Source organism: Rhinatrema bivittatum, chromosome 8 (genome assembly GCF_901001135.1).
Source record: "Rhinatrema bivittatum chromosome 8, aRhiBiv1.1, whole genome shotgun sequence".
Taxonomy (NCBI): Eukaryota; Metazoa; Chordata; class Amphibia; order Gymnophiona; family Rhinatrematidae; genus Rhinatrema; species Rhinatrema bivittatum.
In genome coordinates this window covers 260,062,308-260,084,470 of record NC_042622.1, presented here as the reverse complement: position 1 = coordinate 260,084,470, position 22,163 = coordinate 260,062,308, and the positions used below count along the sequence as shown (strand labels likewise).

The 22,163-nt window shown below is 43.4% G+C and overlaps 1 protein-coding gene across 2 annotated transcripts in view; it reads left to right on the top strand.

Annotated features, from left to right (window-relative positions):
* The window catches only part of MACROD1 (mono-ADP ribosylhydrolase 1), a 1,081,925-nt gene that overhangs the window by 58,250 nt on the left and 1,001,512 nt on the right, over window positions 1–22,163 (top strand). For both annotated transcript variants that reach the window (XM_029614733.1, XM_029614734.1), the window contains exon 3: window positions 1,331–1,450. In XM_029614733.1, coding sequence (XP_029470593.1) covers window positions 1,331–1,450 — 120 coding nt within the window. The remainder of the gene's footprint in view (window positions 1–1,330; window positions 1,451–22,163) is intronic.

The window sequence follows — 22,163 nt, the reverse complement described above, 5'->3', positions numbered from 1 at the left end:
TAACCTACGTGCGAGTAGTATGCATGCGTGTATGCTATTTTATAAACATCAACAGTGTATCAGGTTTTTGGCTTCATGCTTATGTTTTACTGGGGGGAAAAAAGGGGGCAATCTAGGGGCATTCTGGGATAGACTTCAGAAGTAGTTACTATATTGTAAGAGATTGTGAATAGATTATTGAACTTATTTGTACTCATTTATCTTTTAATCAACTTATGCAAGTGAAATTTGACTTGTCTGTTGTCTGCAGTTTTGGGGTGGGTGATCTGGGTGAGGTGCTAGATGGTCTTGATGAACTGGTAGAGAGGTTTGCGAAATTGTGATTTCAAGCCAGTGTGCAGTTATTTTCAAAACAGTATGGGGCAGATTTTAAAAGCCCTACGCCCTACGCCCTATTTTCAAAAGGCCCGGCGGCGCATGTAAGTCCCGGGGCTTGCAAAAAAGAGCGGGGCGGGGCCGGAGGCCTCCGCACGGCTGCTGGGCCTGGGATGGTGCGCTGGCAATCGGCCGGCGCTCGCAACTTACTTCAGCCCCAGGGCTGAAGTAAGTTTTGGAACAAAGAAAGCAAAAAGGAAAAGGTAGGGGGGAAAGGTTAGGGGAAGGGAAGGTGGGGTGGGGGGATAAGGAAGTTCCCTCCACATTCTTTCTCTACCCATTTTATAAACATACTGATGTATATTTTACGTGCAAAATAATTGCATCACTACACAAAAACACCAAGAAATAAATGAGGAGGCAGATATTTTATAAGCATGCACATATAGCGGCAGATTTTAAAACATACGCGCAGGCGTACATTTGTGCGCGCAACCTGTCGCGCACAAATGGACGCCCGATTTTATAACATGCGTGCGCAGCCGCGCGCTTGTTTTAAAATCCGGGGTCGGCACACGTAGGGGGTGCGCAATTGTGCACCTTGCGTGCGCCGAGCCCTATCTGAGCCGCACTGCCTGGGGGCTCGGCGCGCGCAAGGTGCACAATTGCGCGCCCCCTTGCGTGCGCCGACCCCAGATTTTATAACATGCACGCGGCTGCGCACAGTTTATGAAATACTAGCATTTTCTTCTTATGTCCATTTGTGAGTGTAAATGTTATACTGCAGATAGATTTGAAAGCTGGGCTCAATGGGCCAGATTTACTAAGGCTTTTTCCCATTCTGTGTCTAGGGGCCTAAAGCTTAGTAAATCAGGCAGTAAGATGTAACAGCAGGTTGTTTTATAGAATGGTGAAGTTTTTGAGCCTTGCAGAGTTAGGTGGGGCTTAGGAGTATTAGTAACAGCCCCTTTATAAACTACAGATGCTATTCATGCAGGGTTTGCCTCCTTTATAGGTGCGAAACTTAAACAGCCTGAGGAGGTTAAGTATCAGAAGGATAAGGACCTGAATGAAAAAATATCCTTGTTCCGGGGTGATATCACCAAGCTGGAAGTGGATGCCATTGTGAATGCAGGTCAGCACTAATCACTTTGTATCACAGATCCTTTAATACTGGGAATCGGTAACATAGGCAGAGAAAGTTGTGGTGGTGGACTTATATTGTATTTATTTTAGGTGTGCTAGGAGCATACTGGACTGTTGGGTTGGGCACCCTGTGTTCTGATCAGCTGTTTCTTAACTCAGATCTCCAGCAGCCTTTTATAGTAAAAAAAAATAAATATAATAATTTGCTTTGCATTCTTACACTTGAATTTTTCTGTAGGTTACATTCTTACATTTCCTATATATGGGTTATTACTGCTTCAGTTTGTGAGTACCTGTTTCCCTCAGCATGTGTACAGGGTAGATTTCTGGTCACTGATAGACCCATGAAATTTGTTATAAACATTAAGCAAGATCATTTGATGCTGATTTTATTGAACTCCTTTATCCCATCTATAGTCTCTTGTATCTGTATTTTTCTGTGATTCTTTCAGTAGATTTAGTAATGCTTCCAAGTATGTAGGGGGATCAGGTGTGTGTATGTGTTTCAAGTCACAGAATGTTGTCATTTAGAAACTACTATAAAAACATTTACAGAGGAGTAGCTGTGTTTAATCTCTAGTACCAAAAATGACACAAAGGCTGGTGGCATCATATAGACTAAAAGATATGTTGAGGCATAAGCTTTTGAGCATGAGTTCATTTTTCATCGATAAACAGGATAAATTAGTAAAAGCTTTTGATCTGTTGAGCATAGTGCAGGAATTCCTGCTAGTGCATTGCCTTGTGAGCCCATTCAGTCTTTTTGCATTCAGGCACCAGCATGGTCATCATCTTTTTTTTTTTTTTTTTTTTTTTTTCTGTGAAGGTCTAATATCTTTAAAGAATAAAGTTACACTTTACTCGCAGTCTCAGCAGCCCCAAACAGCACTTTTTAAAGCTACAAAACAAAATTTAAGACCTTTTGGTCCCCACCATGTCTAGTAAGAAGGAATGCATGGTGAATGGGTTCAAGGGCTGTTTTTTGTGAACATGAACTCCACTGTCTTGGACTGGACCATGACCAGACCAACTGTAATCATTGTGGACGGATGTTTCATCTGCTTCCCCAGAACATATTGAGCAGGAGCTCCTCAATTGTATCTCTCCCATCAGCAGAACAGGCTGAATCCTCGGGGTTGAGTTAGACATGTGATGAAGTAGAAAAGGCACTATTCTGTGAAGTTGCCAGAGCAGCCAGATAGCCAAAAGCAGTCTTAGGTGCATCGGCACAGCTGGTGCATAAATCCTCAATGCAATGAGACCCAGAAAGTGAAATACTTTAGCCCTCAACAGCTTTATCATTGGGGCAGGTTGCTCCATCATCGCCGCATTGTGCTACAGAACTTTCTGTGTAGCTATATGCTGGCCTACTTGCAATCTTGACAGAGGCAGAATATGATACCCCTTCCCCCACGATTACCAGAGACTTTACAACAACAAAATTATTAGAGCAAGAACTAACCTGGAGACTCCAGACCCCATTTATTCTATGGTACCACTCACATCCAATTGGCCTCCACTTCATATTTTGCAGAGCCTAGAAGATTTGCAAGATTCCATTCTTCCAAGTGAACTCTAATCAGCTCAGGATGCTTTTCTGTTTGATTGGAATGCAGATCTCATGTATGCATTTCTACAGATTAAACAAACAGCCAGAACTGTGCAAAAAGAGCTCAAAGACTGGGCCAATCTGATGCTGATAGGTCCAGCATGACCCAGACAAGTTTGGTTCATGTATTTAATACAGCTGTCTAGCAGTTCTCAGATTCCTCTTGGGTCAGATCCATCCTTGTTAACTCAAGAAGAGGGAAGCTTATTTCATCTGAACCTTCTCTCACTCAATTTGACAGCTTGGATGTTGAACACTCAGTATTGCTGAATTGTTTTTTTACCCAATGAAGTTGAGGACCTTCAAGTGTCTGCCAGAAAAACATCAACCAGAAGAGTGTACAGGTTTAAATGAGAAGATTCTCCAATGGTGTAAACACAATATCTTGGATCTGTTCGCATGCGAACCCAAGAAGTTACTGAACTATTTACTCATTCTTTCTGATTCAGGGTCTCCACCTCATCAGTGCCATAGTGGCTAATAATGTTCAGATCGAGAGCAAGTCATTAGTTTCCAAGTTCATGAAAGGCTGTGTGTTAGGCTGCTCTCTTCAGTTCCGTTAGTTCGTGCTAGTGCGTCCGGTACGTACAGTTGTGTGCCTGGTTGGGCATCTATTTGGGGAAGGACTGTACCTCCTAGATCCAGTTGCAAGAGAGCAATTGCGCTTTCTGAAAGTGGATGCACTTGTGTGTGCCGTTTCCAACCAGGTGACTATTCCCGTAGAAGGATGAGAGGATGAACTAGGGGATCCAAATGTTTTTGACCCTACAAAGGAGCAGCCTTCCAGAGGGCTTGACCTTTGGGTAAGTCTCAGTTTTTTCATCCCAGGCAGCCCAGATTTGGGCAGTGGAGCTCCCCGAGCCTCCCAATGAAGGGGTGCCAACCCACCCCCAGGAAGAGGAGGTAGGGCATCATCTCTCTTTTATCGGAGGTGGGTCAAAATCACATCAGACAAGTGGGTTTATTGAGCTGATAAAAGATGACGATGTGTAGGAGTTTTGCAGTGTTCCTTGGGACGTGTTCATGGTATCTCCCTGCAACTCTTCGCAGAAGAGACAGGCAGTGGAGTGTACGTTGTCAAGACTCTTCAGTCTGCAGGCTGTGGTTCCAGTATCTATGTCTCAAGAAAATATGGGCTGATATTCCATATATTTCATTGTGCTCAAGAGGGCTCTTTTCGCTTAATCCTGGATCTCAAATGGGTCAACTGTCATTTGTGTGTGACTTGTTTTCGCATGGAAGCCTTGGGCTTAGTGATAATGGCAATACATTCAGGGGGGTTTCTGATGTCTCTGGATTTGTTTGAGGCATATCTGCATATTCCCATCTGGCTAGAGCATAAACAATTTCTAGGTTTGCGGTTTGGGGGCATCATTATCAGTTTTGAGCTCTACCTTTTGGTTTGGCCACCGCACTCAGAACCTTTTTCAAGGTTATGGTGGTGGTGGCGGCGGTGGAGTTGAGAAAGGATGGGATCCTGGTATATCCATACTTGGATGACTGGCTGATTCGGGCCAAGAAATCTGGAAGAGAGCCTTAGAGTTTCGTGCAAGGTGATGTCCTTGTTGCAGGAGTTAGGTTGGGTGGGGAACCTGGCCAAGTGCAATCTTCAGCCATCACAGTTGCTAGAGTATCTTGGTGTTCGGTTCAACACAAAACAGGGCAGGGTGTTCCTGCTGGAGAGCTGTATTCAGAAATTGATGGTGCAGGTGTGTCTATTGATGAACACGATCGCCTGACAGTGTGGTCCTATTTAGATTGATGGCGGTGACCTTGGAAGTGGTGCCGTGGGCAAGGGCGCATATGTGTCCTCTTCAGCGCACTCTGCTATCTTGTTGGTGCCTACTGTCTCAGGATTATTTGATTCGGCTTCACCTACCGATGAAGGTCTGCACTAACCTGCAGTGGTGGTTAAAAGTGGATCACCTAAGAAAGGGGGTTTCCCTAAGATCACCAGACTGGTTAGTTCTCACAACAGATGCAAGCCTCCAAGGTTGGGGAGCTCACTGTCAGGAGCTGACGGTGCAAGGGTGCTGGAGTGCAAAAGAAGCTATCTGGAACATCAATTTGCTGAAGCCCGTGCCATCCAGTTGGCATGCTTGCAGTTCAGTGACCGATTGCAGAGTCGAGTGGTCCGGATAATGTTGGACAATGCAACAACAGTGACTTACATCAGTCGACAGGGAGGAACCAAGAGCTAGCAAGTGTTTCAGGATATAGCCCAACTTATGGAATGGGCGGAAATGCATCTTCAGGAGATCTCAGCCTCACACATTGCAGGAAGAGTCAATGTAAGAGCCAACTTTCTCAGCAGAAGAGCTGGATCCAGAAGAATGGAAATTGTCAAATGAGGCATTTCAGCTAATAGTGGATCATTGGGTCTTCCGTTTCTGGCCCTCTGGCGACTGCTCGCAATGCAAACGTTCCTTGCTTCTTCAGTCGCGGGAGAGATCCAAAGTCTTTGGGCATCGATGCCCTCGTGCTGGAGGACAAGCTGCTGTATGCCTTTCCCCCATGGCCCATGTTGGGCAGAATGATTCGGAAGATTGAGATTCACAGGGGGATGGTGCTACTGGTGGCACTAGATTGGACCAGAAGACCGTGGTATGTAGATTTGTGCAGCCTCCTGGTGGACTATCCCCTCCGGTTTCAGGCGCACAGGGATCTGTTACGGCAGATCCGACTCAATTGAGAGGACTCGGTTGTTGAAAAGTAGATATTCTACTGTGGTGATTGCCACCTTGCTATGAGCAAGAAAGTTCACCACTTCCTTAGGCTATGAGTGTGTTTGGCGAGTGTTTGAGGATTGGTGTGAAGATCGAGGGGTTCTTCTGCGTTTGGTTAAGATCCCACTCATTTTGGAATTTTTGCAGGATAGATTGAGTAAAGGGTTGGCCCTTAATTAATTAAAGGTACAGGTGGCAGCTCTTGCCTATTTCCAAGGTCAAGTGAATGGTGGACCTTTGTTGGCTCATCCAGACGTGGCCCGTTTCTTGAAAGGAGTGAAGCATCTTTGTCTCCCTTGTGGTTACCAGTGCCTTATGGAGTCTTAATCTAGTTTTGGATTTTTTAGTGGGCCCTACTTTTCGACTGATGCGTAACCTTTCCTTCAGGTTACTGACCTTAAAAATGGTATTTCTTGTGGCAATTTGTTCTGCGCGTAGAGTATCCAAGCTGCAGGCCTTGTCTTGCTGGGAGCTGTTTCTATGAATGACTCCGGGGATGATACAGCTGCGTACTGTTCCTTTCTTTTTACCAAAAGTGGTCTTGGATTTTCAAGTGAATCAGTTCATTTCCCTGCCATCTCTGGACAGGGAAAGAGATGCAGAGGAATTCGACTGTTACAGTCCTTGGATGTCAAGAGGCATATCTTGAGGTATCTGGAGGTTTCTAAACCTCTCAGGAAGATGGATTCCCTGTTTGTTCTCCATGGTGGAAGTAAACAGGGCGAGCTGGCATCGCGGGCTTCAATAGTCTTCTGGATTAAGGAGGCGTATGTGCATGCTGAACAGCCGTTGCTTAGGCAGGTTAGTGCTGATTCCACTAGGGCTAAGGCAGTGTCCTGGACGGAAGTTAGATTGTCTCCCATTGACATTTGCCGAGCTACGATGTGGTCCTCTTTACACACTTTTTTCAGGCATTATCGCCTGAAAATACAGGCCCGAGAGGATGCAGCCTTCACATGTGCGGTTTTGACTAGACCGCAGGCAGCCTCCCGCCCTGTTTGGGAGTAGCTTTGATACATCCCACTGCTTCTGGATCCACCTGCTCTATGATAGCTGCAAGACTATTACTTCTTACCTGATAATTTCCTTTTCTTTGGTACAGACAGGTGGATCCACCTTCCTGCCCTTGGCTGCCAAATGGTTGTGCTATGGTCCTCCTGCATGGCTGTGTGTTCCAGGGAGTACTAGTAATTGTCATTCCACTGTCTGAGTTCAGTGGTTTCCTGTTGGCTGAGTTCTGGAGAGGTTGTTAATAATCAAGCTTTTGGTTAGTGTGTCCACAGTTAGCTTTTGCAAGAATACTGGCAGGCTGATGTTAGTTCAGGGATATATACTGTGATGTCAGCTTTGCTCCGTCTCCATCTGCTGGTAGAGGTGCATAACCCATTGGATCCACCTGTCTGTAGTAAGAAAAGCAAATTATCAGGTAAGTAGTAATTTCTCCTTCTCTTAAGTTCCTAATATGGAAAGTAATATTCCTGGTAGAAGTTATGTCAGCCAGAAGAGTCAGTGATCTTCAGACTTTAGTACATTATCCACCTTATGCACATTTCTTCCACAATAGAGTGGTGCTCTGCAACCACCCAAAGTTTCTACCAAAGGTAGTATCTGCATTTCATATTAATCAAGCCATTGTGTTGCCTATGTTCTTCCCAAGGCCAAATGCACATAAAGCTGAGAAAGCCTTTTATGCCTTAGACTGTAAAAGAGTCTTGGCTTACTACAAGAGAAGAACACTGTTTCATCTCAACTATTCATCTCTTACAATCTGAACTGACAGGGCATAGCAGTGGCCAAATATCTATAATCCAACTGGCTAGCAGACTGCATTGTGCACTGTTATATGCTAGCAAGCCTATAAATTAGACACCAAGGCTTATCAAGTTAGTGCCATGACTACATCAGTGGCTCTCATCTGTGAGCTGTTCCTCTCAAAGATATCTGCAAAGCTGCAACTTGGCCATTGGTGCATACCTTTGTGTCCTATTACTGTCTGGACAAGCTAAGGAGCGATAGTAAATTCGGACAAGCAGTTTTGCGTAGTCCTGTTCACTCAGTAGTGAACAGGACTACTATGGTGGGATCTAGGTTGCTTTTTCAGTAAATACTTGGCACTCCCCACATGTAATGGCTAATTCAGCCATGCTTATTAATGGAAAAAATGAGTTTGCTTACAATAAACTGTGTTTTCCATAGATAGCAGGATGACTACCCTTATCATAAGGCCTGGGGGTAACTGCTTGGAGTGGCAGTTACTACCCTTGCAAGAAACATGGGATATCCTGCACGGAGCGGCAGATATTACCATAAGAAGCTTTCTGGGCAGACTGGATGAGTCATCTGGTCCTTTCCTGCTGTCATTACTATGTTACTATGAATTAGCCATACTAAATGCCCGCCCACTTCCCTGGAGCATAGACTACCTTTCTCTCAAATTGACTGAGGAGGCTCATGTGGCAATGCCACATGAGCCTCCTACTTGCTCAGTAGAACGAAAGCTCTACTAAGAGAGGATTGTCTGTTCAGTGCCACTGGATGACATTGCCCACATGTAATGGCTAATTTACCCTGCTATATACGGAAAACATTATTTACAGAAAGCAAACTTGCTTTTCATATATTAGATGAATCTGAAAAAGCGGACTCTTTTTGTCAAAACTTATACCTCAGTAAATCTTTCAGTCTATAAAGTGTTCCTAGCCTCTAAAATAATATATCTAGGCCAATTCAGATATGGCAGCTCAAGAGACATCCAAACTCAGGGTATCTAGGCCACTGTGGTGTATCACAGAAGTAATGTCTGGGAAATGAGTGGAGGTAATTTCTAGAACTTGAATCATTCTTAGTGGCTTGAAAGGGCATGATTTCTGGAGCTACATGTCAAGCCAATGTATAGAAAGAAGTACCTAGGGTGCTGCTTTGCAAACGAGCCTTGCAGCTATCATAGAGCAGTGTTTTTTTTTCAAACAGTGCTGACATGAGGAGCATTAAATATTTTCAGACCGTTAAACAGCATATCAGCATAGTTAGGACTGAAAAATAAAAAGAACTTGTAGGAATGGCTTTTGCATAACTGAGTCAAGTAGTGTAATTGCTGTTAGTCTACTTTGATGCATGGAAATAAAGAGCAATAAAACAAATTGCAGGTGATAGCTTTTTATTGGCTATCACCATTGTAAAGCAACCTGTATTTTACCTATGTATTTGGGTAACAATATCCTTAGCTCCTTTTGGATTGACATAATGTGAGCTCATGCATAAAGCTGAGCATTAAAACTGTGCGCTGAAATTCAGCGCACAGATAACGGACAAAGGTAATTATTTAAATTCCTGATGCAATAAGCGAATGGTATTCTAATGCATCAGGAGTTTAAAAAAAATGCACAAACCAGCAAATGTAAACAAAAAAAGGCTTTGTGCACAACATGATTTATGAACATTAATCATTTTATGCACAGAAAACATGGTTTATGTGCACAAATCTTTTCCATGTATAAAGTTCAGAAAGCATTTTTTGGGCGCAAAAATCGCACTTTATTTTTGGAGAACCTGATTTATGGTGAAATTGATTTTTCCCGTCGATAAGTAGGATGAATAACCATGCTGTCTGGGACGTCCTCTGGTGGCCCTGGGTGGAGCTTCTCTCCAGGATCACAGACTCTCTGCACCTGCGCGGGTCTTCCTGCATGATCGCCATTTCTCCTCGGTCTTTCTTCTTCCGTGCTGCTAGCTGTACACGGAGCTCTTCTCTCTTCTCCTCTGAAGACTTTTTCATGCAAGGAAATCACCCAAACTGCACTTTTAAGTGCTACCATGGCTCCCAAGCTGCCTGGATTTAAATATTGTCAATGCAGCAAGGTTATGTCCATCACAGATGGGCATAACTATTACTACATCTCTAAACACGACCAGTCCACCTGCAGGGACTGTGGTCAGTTGTCGTTCAGAGACAGAGGGCCCAGAAGATTGTGCGTCTAAGGGAGGAGGGCAGCAGCTCTTATGCCCTGGTGTCAGAATGGCTTTCTTCATATTCATCCCCGGTGCCGAAGACTCATCGACCAGAAAAGTCGAGAAGAGCCTCCTCCCTGGGCCCACTGAATAGAAAAATGGGACAGAGCCAGGTGGGACATGTTCCCACAGTGCTCCATCTCCCCCACACCCCAAAGAAACACCAGGCGTCTGGGGATGCGTCGACAAGACCTGCACCAAAAACAGTGTCTGCAGCAGTCAGCAGCATCGAGATCCACGGACCGACGCAGGTATTGAAACAGAGCAAGCATGACAGAAGCGACTTGACACATACGTTGAAGAAGGAAGGTCCAGACGCATGACACAGGGATGCGTCGCAGAGCCCCACAGTGCACCGAAACGTGGCTCCCAAGCCCCGCTCACATCGACACAGATATCTCCCAAGTGTAAGACTGATGTACGCGATGCTGGAAGAGACGGTGGGGAAGTACAAACCTCCCCAGAAGCAGGCCTCTCACAAGTGGAAACCAGAGAAGGATCCTTAAGTGGTTTTCTTGCCGGAGGAGCTCCTTGAGCTGGGTTTCTCAGATATGGAGCCGCTTTCAGATGAACTATTTTCTGTGGGATCCTTTGGCTCATCCCAGAGAGTGTAGTCAGACATGTCTTCAGTGTCAAGAAGGAAGAAGCACTCGCCTCAACTACAGGAGCCTCTGGCAAAAAGGCACAAACCGTCCCACAGGGACGAGAATACAACAGAACGCAGTAAGGGTCCTGATTCCACCATTGTATTAGCTGCAGTACCTCCACCAACCAGGAGGGGGGGCAGGAGGGAATCACCCCCACCGCCCAGAAGAAAAGACAGTAAATCCCTAGAGAGGGAAGATTAGCTTCCCAAGAGTTGTCTCAGATCTCTGCGATTCTGAGCAATTTCTTCATGTCCCTGGAGAGTGGCAAGCAAGGGCATCAACCACCCAACCCCTCGATGGAAAAATTCTCTCCTACAATGGAATCCCTGTCCCTACAATGGGAGGTTTATAACCCACGGGATGAGACTGTGGGTCCTCATCCACAGTTCTCCCCGCAACCAGACTTGGAAACTGGTTAATCTCCCCAACTTCATCAGGGTCCTCCAAGGGAATCCTGTTGGACCCGCTGGAGGAACCACCAGAGCCGTCTTGCTCCCAGTGGACCTATCATACTCTAAATTTATTGAGAAGGTGGGGGCACTTCTGAAGATCGAAACCAAAAAGGTGCCAGACCCAAGAATGGAGTTCTTAGGGATTTTAAAGTTCTTTGAGGTTCCAGCCTAGCCTACAGCCTTGCCCTCCCATGCAGTCCTGGATGTTGTAATGGACAGACCTGGAAATACCCCTTCTCTGGGGCAGCAAAGTCCAGGAAAACTGACCTTAAGTTCCAGATGAGGAGGTCCCCTTACTATGGAATGGTGCAACTGCTGCATGCTTCTGTAGTTGTAGAATCGGCCAATACGAAGTCTAAAAATCTAGGCTATAGTCGAACATTCTGCCAGGTAGGGAAAATCGTTGCCTGGTTAAGTTTGGAAGGAAAGCCTTCCAAGTGGCTATGTTGAATGCCAAGATTCAGCAACATCAATTCTACATCACTCAATACTTATATGAGTGTCTACAGTCCCTCAAGCTTTACTTCACAGCTGACACATCAGACAATGCGCTGCCTTAGCCCTTCATGGATCTGGAGGAAGGACTGTGTCACTTCCTTCACATGGTGTTTGAAGCATTTGAAATATCGGCGGCGGCCATTGCAGCCCACAGAATGGCCTGGCTTAGGGCCAGCACCACACATCATGTCCACGAAACGTTGGCAGATCTGCCGTGTAAGGGAGACAACCTGTTTGGAGACAAGCTGTGGGAGACCGTCTCCCAGTTTAAGGAACAGAAGTAACAGTCTTGTCCCTAGCTTCTCTGATGGAACAACAACCCGCTGCCAGGGGATATTACTGAAACTACAGGAAATCTTATTACCAAAAGCATCCTTTCAGGACGAACACACCTTATCATACACCGGCATTCCAACAGCCCAGGCAGCAGCCACAACAGTCACAGCCCAGAAGTAAGCCAAGGGGCCAGTTTCAGCAGAGACGACGACAAGGCACCAACTAGAAGCTGCAACAGAGTTTTTGAGGAAGGCCCGGCAGCAGCTACGGGTGGGGGAGGGGGCAGAATATCTAAATTTTATGACTCTTGGGCAGCAATCACATTAGACCGTTGGGTATTGAGCACTGTCCGTGAGGGGTTCCTTCAAGCGCGACTATTGCAAGAGGAAGTGAATTTACTACGTTAACAGCAAGCAGTCCAAGTGGTACCTTCACACTGGTTCAACAAGGTTTTCTATTCCCAATACTTTCTCATTCCGAAAAAGTCAGGAGGTCTCCGTCCAATTTTGGATTTACGGGGCCTCAAATTCATTCGCAAGGAGAAGATAATGATGACATCCTTCAAATCCATTCTACCTTTTCTACAACCCAATGATTGGATGTGCTCGCTGGTTCTCAATGATGCTTACTCCCACATTCCAGTGCACCTATGTTTCCAGGTCAATGCAGGGCATTATCATTACAAGGTGCTTCCCTTTGGACTATCATTCACCCCAAGAATTTTCACAAAGTGTTTAGTGGTAGTGGTGGCCCACCTGAGAAGGAAGGTGATTACTCTTCAGACACATTTAAAGGACATGATAAATTGCTTAGAAGGGCTAGGATTCATAATAAACTACGAGAACTCCAGCCTTCAGTCGACGCAATCTCTTCAGTTCATAGGAGCCATTATAAACACCATCTTGGGGAAAGAGTTCCTGCCGGGAGACAGGGCTCAGACCCTTCGCACTCGAGCTACACAATTGAAGAATTGTACATGCCCCTCTGCACATCAAATTTTAACCCTTCCAGGACACATGGTGGCAGCAATATATGTGATTCCACTCACTCAACTACATATGTACCGCCTGCAGTGGGGTTAAAGGCTCAATGGACCCAATTTACTCAACCATTGTCCAAAATGGTGATCGTGACCCGGGCCAATCAAAGGGACATTGCATGGTGGCTGTCCCTGCAATCCTTACTATGGGAACCCTGTTCCGCAGCCTGGCACAGCAACTAGTTCTGACCACAGATGCATCAACCAGAGGTTGGGGAGCTCATTTAAAGCATTTAAAGATGCAAGGTTTATGGTCGCCATTGGAGAGAACCTAACAAATAAACCTCCTAGAGTTGAGAGTGATAAGTAATGCCTCCACACGTTCTGCAATCACCTTCGAGGAAGAAACGTCATGGTCCAAACAGACAGCCAGGTGGCCATGTTTTACATAAACAAAGAAGAAGGGTCAGGTTCCTAGATCCTATGAAAGGAAGAGATTCAGATCATGGAATGGACAGAGGCATGCTCCATCTCTCTGCAGGTGACCTGTCTCCTGGGGATTGTGAACACCGAAGCCAACAGCAGGATATTCCATCCGCATGAACGGACTCTCAACCGGAAGGTAGCGGATGATCTCTTCGTGGCATGGAGTCTCCCATACATGGATCTCTTTGCAAAGATACAGAACAGAAAGGTCAGAGTAACAGATAAGTATGAGAAAAATAAGTGTGAAAACTTGCTGGATGGGGCGTTTGGTCTTCTTCTGCCATCATTTCTAAGTTTCTATGTTTCTATGTCTACCTCAGCCGGGAGTGATTTGCACAGGATGTGTTCCTCATCCCTTGGTTGGAGGGACTCCATTACACTTACCCTCTGATTCCACTAATATCCCAGATGATCCAAAAATGCATTGCAGACATTGCGGACCTGATCCTCATTGCTCCGGCGTGGCCAAGACAACCTTGATATGCCTATCTAGTTCGGTTATTCATCACTGCTCCTATCTCGTTGGGAGACAGCATAGATCTACTGACCCAGGAAGGGGGTATGCTGCTACACCCCATGCTCTTCTTGCTTCATTCTACCGCTTGGAGATTGAGAGGACAGTATTGAACCATCTGCAGTTGTCCACAGGAGTCCAAGACATTTTAATCTTGGCTAGGACAGTTTCCACAAGGAAAAACTATCAAGGCAAGTGGCAGTTTTACATTGCCTTGGGAATGGACAAGGGAATAGACCTATTCTCCTACTCACCCGAAGTTCTATTACAATATCTGCATACAATCAGGGTTGGCGACGGCATCTCTTATGGTCCATGTAAGCGCTATTGCGGCGTATCATCACCCGTGCAATGGCCTTCCTGTGTCGAACCATCTTCTGATGTCACGCTTTATGAAAGAGATTTTAAAACTGAGGATACCTGTAACAAAACCTCCAGTTCCTTGGGACAAAAATCTGGTTTTGCAGCAGCTCATGCTAACATCCTTTAAACCCATGAACACTGCTCACATGATGGCACTGACTTTGGTAAGACGAGTTAGTAAGCTACAGGCCCTAGTTCACTACCTTCCATATTTGCATTTCCACTGTGATAAGGTTACCTTGAACATTCATCCCTCCTTCTTACCAAAGGTATTCTTGGCTTTCCACTTGAACCAAACTAGCACATTACCTACCTTCTTTCCAAAGCCACATAAAAATAACAGGGAGAGGATCCTCCACACCTTAGACTGCAAAAGGGCGCTGACTTACTACAAGCAAAGGACGCAGTCAGAAGGGAGAACTTCATAGCTTTTTGTGTCCTTCAACCCATTTGCAAAGTGGACTTTATTGAATTGGATATCCCAGTGTATTCACTTTTCTTACTCAAGTTGCTTGACACAACTTTCGGACCCAGTTAAAGTGCATCAAGTAAGAGCAGTAGCGACTTAAATTGCACATGTTCATGAGGTACCATTACATATATGCAAAGCAGCACGTGGTCACCTCTGCATACTTTCATGTCGCACTACTGTCTGGACCAGCAGGCATCTTTGGACGCAGCTCTAGGTTCGGCAGTATTGAAGCACACAAATAGAAGAGACTGTCCACAACAGTTGCGGTTTGTGCACACAAGGACAATTACTTCTCTGAGGGCTAGACGCCCACTCCTGCATCGGCATACTGCAGTGTGCGGCAGTCAACCCTGAGCTGGGAACTCCCAGACAGCATGGCTAATTCAGCCTGCTTATCAATGGGGAAAAAAGCAAGTTTTCTTACCATAAATAGTGTTTTTCGTAGATAGGTTGAATTAGCCATGTTAACCCACCTACCTTTCTGGACAGCCTCCCCATTCCCGCTACGCTGGTTAAGCTGTGTTACAGACTGAGGAGAAATGGCAATCACGTGAGAAGACCAATACAGGCGCACAGAGTCAAAGCTCTGTGATCTTGGAGAGAAGCTCTGCCCAGGGCTGCCAGAGCATGTCCCAGACAATATGGCTAATTCATCCTATATCTACAGAAAACACCGTTTAACGGTAAGCAAACTTGCTTTTCTCTGCATAAAATATGAATTCTCAGTGCAGAAAGCATTTTTTTGGTGCACAAATGTTTGTTTGCATATAAAACTTGTTTTTTTGTACAAAAAGCGTTTTCTGTGCATAAAATCACAACTACAGGTCCCAGCATTGGAACTCCAACTCCTGCCTGTAGACTAACATTACTGGAAACTTTACTCCACCTCTGACTAGTAGATAGATTTCTAGCAGTAAGAAAACATTTATCTGCATTGAGGAGGAGGAGGGAGCTAATGCCATTATTATTGTGGAATTTCCATGCGAGGGTGCTGACTTAAATGCACCTCCTTGTGTGCAAATATTTTATGTGCAAAACACCTTGCTGCAACGGCAGCAAAGTTTGCACACAAAAAAGTGGCATAACTGAGTATTAAACTGCGCTGGGCTGAGCGCAGCTTACTGCCTTTGCCTCAAAGGGAGCAGAACTCTCCAGAGCTAGTCACAAATGTATTAAGCAACCCAATAAAAAGGTCTCACTTTTGTTTGTTTGTTTTATGCAGTGGGGTAATTTTCAAAGCAATTTACGAGTATAAAATATGCATATAAATGGCTCCTTATAGTATTTCATGGGGTTTGTGCACATAAGTGTGTGCAAAACTGATTTTGTGTAAACTTTAATGCCCACAAAAGAGGCATTCCAGGGGGCAGAGTTTCAGTGGAGTTGGGATTCAGGCACATGCTTTTGATTTTAAAAAGTATGCACATAAGTGAACATGTACAAGTTATGCGCCACAAAGAACAGGTGTAACTTTGTATGGATTATTTGAGAATTTTCAAAGTGAACTTATGTGCTATGAAAATTGGTATTACTTATGTGCTTTACCAATGCAGAAATTACACAGAGTAATAACGTGTTTGTTATGAGTTTGTCATGGCTTATGCTGCTTTTATTATTTGATGTGCAAATTGTTATGAAATTCAGATCAAATTGAATGTTTTTGTTTTTAAGAATAGGATTTTATGTGATTTTTATGTCTTATTTGGTTATGTTTATATAATTCATGCTGACTTTATGGTTTTGCTTTAACTCACTATTAATAACAGTTAGAAGAGCAAGCTATACATTGGATACAATACATGAATACATTTTTGCATAGCTGTGTAAAATTGTCCAAATCAGAATGGTGAAAAGTCTGCTGAAATGTGATGCCCATCCCAGTGGCCACAGCTGCTCACTGAGCCTGTAGGGAAATTGGTGGCATACCCTGTACTTGTGAGAGCATTCTTCTGGTGAAACACTCAGAAAAGGCTGTTTGTGCACTCACTTCCCTTTAGGAGCTTGCATGATATGGGTGGGCTTGTGTTGCTGTCCATTCCAAGGACTGGGCCTTCTTCACATTGCCTCGTATATCTGTTTCTCTTGAGGGAAAAGGTGCTATGTAGTTTACAGTGCCCAGCCACTCTGTTGGATTGGTGTCATGCTTTGTAAATTAATGAAAATGGAATTGTGAGGAATCCTATCTTCTTCCCACTGTAATTCTTTTCAGCTGCTCGTATTTTCTTGGTAAATTCGCAGTGTTGTGTAGCACTGTGTACAGCAAAAGAGAAGAAAATGCAATGTCAGACAGGGAGAAGGACACTAGGGGTCAGCACTGATTTGTGTTCCAGCAACAACAAAACGAAATTCATTTTAGAACTGATAAATCAACCTGTTTATTAAAAGAATAAAAGCCTTAACAAGGGGCTTTGTCATTGCTCTATAAATCTGCCTGTGTGCTTCATGAAACCCATATGTGCTTAATTCATATGTAAAGTCTCAAGCAAGAATAGGAGACATGTCCATAAAATTCTCTTTGACCTGATTATAGTCATTAGTGGTGAATAATTGTCTTCTCAGTTTTCATTCACTTGGCCACAATAATATAACTTGTCTTTACCCTAACTGCAAGCATGAGGGACATTTGGAATCCACAGAAGCCTAAAAGAAGAATTGGTTTTGTTTCTAATATTGTTTCTACCAAGACTCGTTTAATTACTGCAAATGGTTTGGTCTCATAACTTGAAAAACTGGCAGAGTCCAAATAGACCCTCTGCAGGAAATCCATCTGTATTTTCTCTTAAAAGGGTTTTCCTAATGAGGTTAACTTGCAAAACACCTAGTATTCCAAACAAATGTATACTTCTCAGAGTGGTATTTTTGTGAGTGATCAGGGTGTGAGTGATCAGTACTCACTGATCACTCACAGGGTGCATCCTTTCCAGGATGTATTCAAAGTTTACCCTAACCCTAGTTCTGTTATACTGTGCTTAGAAACAAAGTACTCTTTTGTAGGGAACAAAATCATGCTTTTTTGCCTCTAATTAGCTACTAATCTCATCTGAACCCCTCTCTAAAATTTCTTTATCTTTCCTTGAGTGTTTGAACATCTTGGAAGGTATCAACAGTAGCCTCAATATGATGATCCTGATTCCAAGAAACCAATTCATCACTTTTTTTTAAAAATCTTTTCATTTAACAAACCAGCAGACAACAAACAATAGTCAAGTATGCAGGCCCAGATACATTTTAAAAAAGAGAACACCTTTCAGTCTCCCAAAATATAAAACTAGAAAACTGATGAAGTATTGAAATACTCTAAATCCCTTTATGCAAACTTGATGGAAATACAAGGATTAGAACTAAATATATACCCAGTATTTGCCCCATATTTTGTCAAGTGAAACTGTTATTCTTTCGGATAATACAAGGACTAGAGGGCACGCCACGAAGTTAGCAAGTAGCACATTTAAAATAAATTGGACAAAATTATTTTTCACTCAACACAAATTTAAGCTCTTGAATTTGTTGCCAGAGGATGTGGTTAAGGCAGTTACTGTAGCAGGGTTTAAAGACTATTTGGATAAGTTCCTGGAGGAGAAGTCCATAAACTGCTATTAATCAATAGGGCTTAGCCACTGCTTGTTGCCAGCATTTGTAGCATGGGATCTCTTTAATGTTTGGTTACTTGCCAGGTACTTATGACTTGGATTGGCCACTGTTGGAGACAGGATACTGGGCTTGATGGACTCTTGGACTGACCCAGTATGGTATATCTTATGTTCTTATATCATACATGGCCATATTTTTTCTGAAGTGAAAAGGTCCCTTTTTTTTTTTTTTAAATATTTATTTATTAATTTTTCATCATACAAACATAGTAATTTTCATTCAAATATAACATTTGATGCAAATAGAGTTTTCAACATTACCTGTTAATAAACAAAATATACCATCATATAAGAAATTAAATTTTGTTGAAGTACCACCAATAATTAATTTGAAATTTTTTTATAGGAGTATAAATACCACTTCTGAGATCAAGAGGCAGGGAATAAAAAGGAGAAAAACAAAGATAACTTTTGCATTGAAAAGGTACAATATTGCAGCTACTATAACTTTTACCTTACACTTTAGGTTGCTACTGGGGACGAGGTGGCAGGCTCTCTAGCCACCACAAATTGGTTTAGATGTTCAATCTGAGTGAAATTAAAGGATTCATGTCCTCGTTTAATTATAGATTGACATGGGTATTTCAAGAGAAAGGAGAAACCCAAAGCAATTACTCTGGGTCTCAAAACCAAAAATTCTCGTCTTTTACTACGAGTGATTGGGGCTAAGTCTGGAAAAATTTTTATATCTTGTCCCATGTATGAGACTGGAAATTTCTGGAAGTAAACCTTCATTAATTTACTAATATCAACGGTAGTTATAAATGACACTATTAACGTGTTTCTATCAATCACCTGTAAGGTGGAATCTTCTAGAAAACTAGTAAGATTTGCAGGAATGGGTATAGCCAAATCTGAGGATCTTTTTTTAACAAAGAAACAAGAATTTACAGACGGTAAATAATTTTCAGAGAAACCTAATACCTCAATTAGAAATCTTTTTAAAGAAACAAAAGTTGTTTCACCCACAATTTTTGGAAAGTTTACAATCCTTACATTCAATTTCCTAATATTATTCTCAAGCAATTCTAACCGCTTAGAACAAATAAGTTGATCTTTTATCATCATACTACTCATTGATTGTACAGTTTTAATATTCCTCTCAGTTGCCTCCACTCTAGTAGAAACATCAATTACTTGTCTCTGAATACCCGAAAGTTGTTGCTGTAAATTGCAGGAAACAGAATCTATTTTACCTTCTAACCTATTCACAGTGGCATTCAGGCCACTCACCAAATCCCATATAGCTCCTAATGTAACCGTCTCCGGCCTTGTTATTAATGGCTGTATGTCCTCGGGTATTTCAGGTTGGAGGGATCTTTGTTGTGGGCCTTCAGCAAACTCTGAGGCCTCCTCTGTTGCAGGATGTAAATCCTCAACTCCTCTCACTCCTGAAATCAGCACGGGACTTGCTCCCTCAGAGGGTATCTTTCACTCTACCCCTTCGGTAGGCGAAATTGCCCATTCTCCATCTGTTCCCCGCTGGACTGGAGGTGGATGGTGATCAGGACTGAGGGAAGCCTCTTCCTGGGAAGCCACTCGGTCTCCTTCCAAGGGGCCTCCAAAGGATTCACCAGCACCCTCCTTCTCTAGCTGCATCATAAAACGATCTATTTCCAATTGCAAAAGAGGAGGTAGGGGTTCTGAGGGAAAAACCCTCATCTTCCCCTTTCTCTTGGCTGGCATGGCACGAAATTTATATATAGAAAACAATCATGTGGAGAATCAAAAGTTTTAAATTAGTACCTACTATTTGCCCAAGATCTCAGTGGTTGAGTCCAGCGCGTAGAGCCTCTCCTTTCTAGACCGTCCCAGTCCGTCCTAGACCGGACTAAGCTGGACTAAGCCGGACAAAGCCGTGCACACCCCTTAGGTGCGCACGGCTTTGGCGGCGCGCCGGCAGCTGCGGGGCGCTGCTACTGCACCGTTCTTATTGTGCGTCTGTGTGGCTCCTCCCACTCCGGTCCGACCTCTGGCGATGTCCCAGGCCTGCTCCAGGGGCTCAGCACGTTGGTCTCCCTGGCTTGGCTCACTTCCGCACCGGTCTTATTGTGTGTCTGTGTGACTCCTCCCACTCCGGTCCGACCTCTGGCGATGTCCCGGGCCTGCTCCAGGGGCTCAGCGCATTGGTCTCCCTGGCTTGGCTCACTTCCGCACCGGTCTTATTGTGCGTCTGTGTGGCTCCTCCCACTCCGGTCTGACCTCTAGTGATGTCCCGGGCCTGCTCCAGGGGCTCAGCGCATTGGTCTCCCTGGCTTGGCTCACTTCTGCACTGGTCTTATTTGTGCGTCTGTGTGGCTCACTTCCGCACTGGTCTTATTGTGCGTCTGTGTGGCTCCTCCCACTCCGGTCTGACCTCTGGCAATGTCCTGGGCCTGCTCCAGGGGCTCAGCGCGTTGGTCTCCCTCAAGGTCACTTTCTTTATTAGAGAAATCTCATACATCGGAGAGGAGGAGTAGCCTAGTGGTTAGAGCAATGGACTGGGGAGACCAGGATTCAAGTTCCACAGTTGCTCCTTGTGACCTTCGACAAGTCACTTTACCCTCCATTGCCTCAGGTACAAACTTAAATTGCAAGCCATCTGGGGATAGAGAAAAACTTATAGTACCTGAATGTAATATGCTTAAAAGTGCCAAAAAGCAGAATATAAAAATCTAAAATAAATAAATAAAATATGTAGATACCATTGAGATATGAGTGGGTCAGATTTCCAGTGAGCCTTGCCGCATGGATTAAGTAGTCACATAATTTGCGCTGGTAAATATTCAATGACGTCCTCCCAAAAGCCCAGTAAGCATAATCCTGGCCAAGAGATTTGCCCATAGTCCAAGGATGTTGCACATGTTTTGGCTACTATGTTGATACTAGGGGTAAAACAGCAGAACAGAATAAAGTAGAAGAATCATCATTAGATCTATCCGAAGTATTAGAAGTTACTGTAGAATCTAAGATCGATATTAGAACTACATTACATGTTTCTTTTGTATTTGCGACTGACAGAGACGCTATGTTTAGACTATTCATGAGGAAAAGAACAGATAATTTCCACGGTGAGAAGGTTTGGGTATATCCCGACCTTTCTAGAATGACACAGTTAAGGAGGAAAACATTTTTAGAGCTAAGATCAGAAGTGGAAAATAAAGGTGGAAAAATGACTTCAAAATATCCATGTAGATGTGAAATATGGAGAAATGGTCAGAAATATGTTTATTTTGAAGTTACACAATTATGAAAATTCCTTGATTCCCATCCCCCTTGAAAGTTAGCATTAGAAGCGAGGCAATATGATAAAAAGCTAGGAGGTGTCTTCAGTTTCAATTGTATAGGGGGGATTCCCTTGTTTTCCTTTAACCGCTTAATTCTTCTTTTCTTTCCTTATCCTGGGCATTTCTAATTTCAGTTCTTTAAATTGTTACACATGAATTTAAATATTATTTAAATATAAGTATTGTTAAAATTTATATGAGAATCTGTACAATGTAACTTTTTCTTCTGTAAAGATTGTAAAACTCAGCATGAATAAAAAATTAAAAAAAAAAACTTAATATGAACTGCAGCATCTTTCCTTGCCAGATAAACCTAGATTCTATACCATTAAGATTAGTAAAACATGTCATGGGTAATGAATATGGCAAATGCTAGAATAAATATATTAACCTGAGCAGCACATTCATCTTAAGAATTCTAATTCAACCAGCCCAAGACACTAGCAACCCATCCCAGGACTTCAAGTCCTCCTATATCTTAATTAGATTTATAGGTATCCGACCATACTTTAGGTATGAATATTCCTAGAGATTTAAATCCATTTTTTGTCAATTTAAAATGTGAAAGACAATTAGGTATATGAGCCCCATCTCCAGTTCCAAGACTGATTATTGAAAATTAATCTTATAAACTGATACCCTGCCATATTCAGAGAGAATGTGTGCACCCAGATTGCTTGATGATCTAACACTAGTTATAAATAGCAAAACATCATCAGCATATAAGGAAATCTTGTAAATCTGTAATTAAATTGA